We start from the raw sequence: 6,328 nt of genomic DNA on the forward strand, positions 1-6,328 counted from the left end.
TTGCACCAGTATTTTTTAATCTGAATGGCATTACATCATAGCAGTAGATACTATATTTAGTGATGAATGAGGTCTTTTCCTGGTCTTCCAGGTTCATCTATATTTGGTTGTACCCGGAATAGCCGTCGAAAAAATTTAGGATCTCATGGCAGGTCGTGGCATCGATCATGCAATCGATATTAGGCAAAGGAAAAGAATCCTTGGGATATGCTTTATTTAGGTCTTTATAATCTACACATATTCTAAGTTTGTTTCCCTTCTTAGGGACTACTACTACATTCGCTAACCATTCAGGATATTTTACTTCCCGGATGGACCCTATTTTGAGAAGTTTGGTTACCTCCTCGTTGATGAAAGCATATTTGACCTCGGACTAGGGCCTTCTTTTTTGCTTCATTGGATGGAATTTCGGGTCCAAGCTCAGTTTATGGGTGGTAATTTTTGGTGGGATCCCAGTCATATCGAGATGGGACCAAGAAATGCAATCCATGTTAGTTTTAAGGAATTAAATAAGTTTTCTCCTGAGCTTAGGGGCTAGCCCCGTGCCCAAGTATACCTTTCACTCGGGATGATGCTCGATCGGTATGATTATTTCCAGCTCTTCGACCGTTGATTTGGTGGCGTCGAAATCACCGGGGACTATGAAGGATCGAGGAACCCCATAGTCATCATCCTCGCCAGTCCCTTGCATCCCCGACTGGGCCATGGTTGATGTCTGTGGTTGCTATTTGACCTCCTATTTTTTCTTCAAACTTGACCTTTTTGTTGATAAGAGCGCTGATATCGGTATTACTTCATCGATAACAAACTTTTCCTTGGTGGCGGGTTGCTCCCCGTAGACTGTTTTGACTCCCTCTAGCGTTGGGAACTTTAGAACCTGGTGAAGGGTCGAGGGCACTGCCCTCATGTTATGGATCCACGGTCTTCCGAATAGGGCATTATACCTTATATGGCCCTCGATCACATGGAACTTCGGTTCGTGGATGGTCCCAGCCACGTTTATTGGCAAAGGTATATCGCCTTCGGTGGTTTCACATGCCATATTGAATACATTTAGTACTCGGGCCGTGGGCACAACCTGATCCTATAGGCCGAGCTATTCCATAACCCTCAATCGAATAATGTTGGCTGAGCTACCTGGATTAATTAAAATACGTTTAACCTGAATTTTATTCATAAGTGCAGATATAATGAGTGTGTTGTTCTAGGGGTTGTACGATCTCTTCTGTTCCCTCATCATTGAAAGACAATGTTCCTTCTAGTATGTAATACTGAGTTCGTTTCTCCCCTGTGATCGACACCTTGGTGCATTTAAACACTGTTGAGTAATATCGACCCCTCCAACGATCATGTAAATCATGTGCTGTGGAACCTCTTGCTTGTTCTATCAATTTAAATATATATTTCAAAGTGATTCTTGGCCCGATTGCTTAAGAATTCCCGAAGGTTCCCCTCGTTGAACAATCAGGTTGCTTCCTCCCTTAGTTGTCTGCAATCTTCTATTTTATGGACATGAGTGCCATAATACTTGCACATTTGGTTGGGATTTCTCTGAGCCGGATCAGTCTGTAGAGGTCTAAGCCATCTAGTATCCTTGATACGTCCGATAGCTGATACGATGGTGGATTCATCTATGTTGAAGTTATATTCCGATAATCACGGTGCTTCTTTGGGCCCGGTATCCCTGCCAAACCCACTCTTGCTCATGAGTCCCCGTAAATTTTGACCTCGATCATTCCTCCTCTCATTCTGTGCAGAGTTTCGCTAAGATGTACTACCTTCACGGTATCCATTATACCGTTGATATCTATCTCTATTCGATCTTGGTTCTCAATCTATTTCTCTTTTGATACTATCCACAGGCTTGTTAGGATAAATGGACCCAAAAGGAGCCCCAGTTGATCATCCTCGACCCTGATCTTTGACTGATATCGATTATGTACATCAGCCCAAGTGACAACTGGATATTCGATCAAATTCTGCTTCATCTGTTGTGAACCTATGGAACTCCGAACGTTGAGACCTTGAGTGAAAGCTTGGACAGCCCAATCGTCAGCGACCATTGGCAAATCCATTCCTTCCATTTGAAATCGAGATATGAATTCTCTGAGCACCTCGTTGTCCTTCTTCCTTACCTTGAAAAGGTTCGACTTTCTTGTTGCAACCTTAATGGCTCCACCGTGTGCCTTTACAAAAGAATCTGCAAGCATAGCAAACGAATCAATAGAATTAGGCGGTAAATTATGATACCATATCATAGCACCCTTCGATACAGTCTCCCCGAATTTCTTCAGCAATACGGATTAAATGTCGTCATCTTCCAAGTCATTTCCTTTTATGGCGCATGTGTGTGAGGTGACGTGTTCATTTTGATTAGTCCTCCCATTATACTTAGGAATCTCGGGCATACGAAACTTCTTGGGGATTGTCTTCGAAGCCGCACTAGGGGAAAAGGTTTTTGTACAAACTTTTTAGAATCTAGTCCTTTCAATATCTGTGGTGCCCTGGGATTTGGTCGACCCTGGAGTTATACGTTTCCACCTTATTATCATTTTCCTCGATCTTCTTTTCCCCTTTCTTGATTCGCTTTGTCAGTTCCTCGAGCATCTTTAAAAAATTAGTATTGATCTTCGATTCCTTCTTATTCGATTTTCTCAAAGCAGATTCGACCCCGTGTACAACTTCTTGGGATGGCTCGAGTTCGACCCTACTTGGAGTATTGTTCTGATTTTGAAGCTGAGCTATTGCTGCCTATTGGGCTTGCAATATTTTGAAGATTGCCCATAGGCTGATCCCGCCATATTCACCGCCATGTGCATTCTTAGTGGTTGATCGCGTACCCCCACGAATGTTGCTTTCGATCGACGGCCAAATTTCCGTTATGGCTACATGCGAACTGACGTCAATTGGATCAACAGTCGGAACTCCATCGAGGCCAGTATTGGGTACAATGTTTCCTGGTGCAATGTTCTCATTCTCGTCGTGGTGGCTGAGATCATTGTCAATGTGTTGAGATGTTGACTGAGAGTTTGACATTTTTTAATTTTGTAATCAAAGACACATCAAAGAACAAGCATAAAATAGTGTGTGGTAAAAAAAATTGTACCAAGAAATCACTATTATCCTTAGCCCCACAGTGGGCGCCAAACTATTTACCTTAAAATGGATAACAATTGAATTTATATTGTGGTTTTAAGGATACGTAATTTTACTTGGCACAAACTAAGCATAAATGTAGATTGATATTGAAATTGACAGTAAATAGGAATTAAAGATAACCAAATGAAACAAGTAGTCTTGACCCTCGAATTTGATCACCCTTGAACCAAGTAAAGATTCAGTTGATACAAGAACAAAACAACATAATTGTGAGCACGTGATTTTTGCCCTATGAGAACTACTTCCAAAAATTCAAAATAAAATAATTTTCCTTTGTGTGCAATTTTTTTTTCAATCCGCTAGGCAAGCGCCTAGGGCTAGTTTTTTATTAAAAATAGAAAAGAAAATACAATAATTAGGAAATTGTCATTGTCTACCTTCAATGAAAGGAAATAGACTTTGCACTCTAATGTACGTAGTATCAAATATGAGCATAATACTCAAATTGATATCACATTATGCCTACTAAAACTTTGTAGTTGTCAAAACAGCCCATGTGAGTCCATGCCGACGTTGTATCTCTAGTCCAAAGCGTCCCAGTTCTAGAGTTAAAATTGATTTGCGTGTATAGACCCTTTTCAGCAACGTCACGTCGACTCCACCAATTTGGTAGCTCGGCACTGTAGCATACGGCAATGTAGCATACAGCACTGTAGCAAACGTCACTGTAGCATACGGTTACTGTAGCATAAGGTTACTGTAGCCAGACGGTACTGTAGCACCTGATCATGTGATGTCCCCTTGAGATTCCCACACTATTGAGGGGGCCAAGGTCCTTGGCATTTGCACCCAAAGTAATGCACATGCCTACAATGTGCTTGTCTACATTATCAACTTCATTGTTTGGTATTTGAACCCATGCTTCACATGCTTTTGCTCCTTTTGATACATGAGTTTGTATTTCCAAAAAATAACCAGCATCATGCTAATGTCTTGATGTCTTTTCCATGTGCTGCAAACTTTTCCATTGCATTTCCAAAAGAATGCTGGTGCAAACACTATCCAGACATCCTTTTGCACCTGCTTTTTGTATGTCCCCTCTCTTGTAGCTCCTTGACCGAGTACTCTCCGGATCTCTCGTTAATTTGAGGATGTCTGTAGTACTATGCATCATGCGTGCATATGGTTCCAAGTGACACGCTTGGAATAAAGAAAATAAAGCTGTGAAGCCCACGATGCTGCGTGCAATGTATTAAAAATACAAACTGAATTTACCCATGATGCATCGTGCATTGTAATAAACTACAGGCGTGCGTTGTATCCTGGAGAAAAGTGTTGTGCATAAACATTTTTACACACTGCCAGCAGCTCGAATTAGGTGTGCTCGCACAACACCCAAAGTTAGTAATCCATGCGGGCATGCCTACACTTTCCTGCTTTGTTCTTGTAAATTGCAGCCACGCTTCTAAGCTTTTCGTTTGCATCGATGACTCTTTTAAGCACTATTATTGTTAAGCGTTACATTGCCAAGCCTTTGTTTACCAGGCATGCCGCGATTCCTCTGTCCCCATATCTTAGTGCTTGTAGGTAGCGTGAATGAATATCCATCGTAAATTGCTCCTTTCGATTCTTACTCCAGTTGTTGTCCTCGCTTTCTCGACAGCGTTGCCATCCCAATGTACTAGCACACGGCTTTCTGCATCCATGCGTATGCCATGCGTGCCCCTCCGGAAGCGTGAGAAATCATGCTTGACCATATTCCAATTCATTGTCCAGCTTGCGTTACACTGCCAGCGAGCAATTGCATGTCCTATTTTTTTGTTGTCGAATCCCCATGTGCATGCCTTTTTTCCCATGTGTATGCCAGTGTGCAATTCCTTTTGAAAATAGGCGTGCATCCCTATTGGAATTTAAACTGTCCTCCCAACTGTTGTAGCTCGTTGACCGAGTAATCACCAGGACCCAAACATCTTGAAGCATGCATTCATATAGTAATGCTAGAAGCATGCGTGTATTCCATGTCTCTGATTACATCCAGTTTTGTTATCCCAATGCACATGCCTTCATATTCTCTCAAGCTGCTGGACGCATGCTTACAAAAAAGCTCGAATTTTGCTTCTAACGATGACTCCTCGATCCCATGCATTTGTATTAAATTAAAACTCCAGGCGTTCCTGCCTTTGTCGTTCCTTTTGTCTTGATGGAAAACAAGACATTCCAAAGTCATGGCCAATATATGCATTTTAATTCTTGGCTTTATGAAAGCATAGGATAATATACTCGTAGTGGCAACTACACGAGAGAAAAGATAGATAGAAATACCAACCATTATATCCTCCTCCATTTAGGATTTGAATATATCGGTCGATTAAGTTGACATGGCTCCTGCTCTTCCTTTTCTCTTTGCTTCTTATCTCATGTCCACCTTCACCCTTAGACTTGGACATTGCAGCTTATCTTCATTAACTAACCTCCTTCCCTGTGCATCTAGATGCCAGAATTGTTGGCATTCTATTTCTCCATGATATAAAGCATAATTAGCCAAGTGATCTGCCAGCTTTTTGCCCTCCTTATGAATATGAGTAACTGTGTAATTGCCCCCATTCATTAGTTGCATCATTTCCTCTACCTGCTCAAATATGATCCATGGTGGTTTCCAGATCCCATCCATTATCTTTTTTAATAACATTGAGTTAGTTTGAAGCCATACATGAGAGTATTGTTGAAATCTGCAGAACCTTAGTGCTTCTACCATGGCCTTCGCTTCAGCTACTGTGTTTGTTGTCTCCTCAATCTCCTTCCCTACTGACTTGACTATGTCACCATTTTCATTTCTTATACAAAAACTTATTGAGCTCCTGCCTGGATTTCCCCTCGATGCACCATCCGTATTAACTTTTAGCCATCCTGCACTTGGAAATTCCCACATGACTTTGGTAACCTTAAGTTTAGGAGTGAAATTTTCCATCATAGATAATAGATCTTTCCATTTGTGAGGTACCATGTCTATCCCATGCTTTCTCACTTTCACCAATGCCTGGAGATTTGATGAAACTTGATAAATCACCCTGCTAGTTGTCACAACATCACCATACTTCATTCTATTTCTTCTTTTCCAGAGTTCCCAGACTACACATGAGGGGAGTGCTTGCATTACTGGTTTGAGCCTTAAGCACACATTTGCAGTCCAACATTTTGTGATTGCTTGGTGCAATGTTAATCCCTCCAT

The 6,328-nt window shown here is 41.5% G+C and overlaps 1 protein-coding gene across 1 annotated transcript; it reads right to left on the reverse strand.

The window, feature by feature from the left end:
- Positions 1–5,509: 5,509 nt before the first annotated feature.
- Positions 5,510–6,328, reverse strand: LOC107788446 (uncharacterized). Its single transcript, XM_016610126.2, has one exon. The coding sequence runs from the start codon at positions 6,326–6,328 to the stop codon at positions 5,510–5,512; it is 819 nt and encodes a 272-aa protein (XP_016465612.2).

This window comes from Nicotiana tabacum, chromosome 22, assembly GCF_000715075.1.
Source record: "Nicotiana tabacum cultivar K326 chromosome 22, ASM71507v2, whole genome shotgun sequence".
Lineage (NCBI taxonomy): Eukaryota > Viridiplantae > Streptophyta > Magnoliopsida > Solanales > Solanaceae > Nicotiana > Nicotiana tabacum.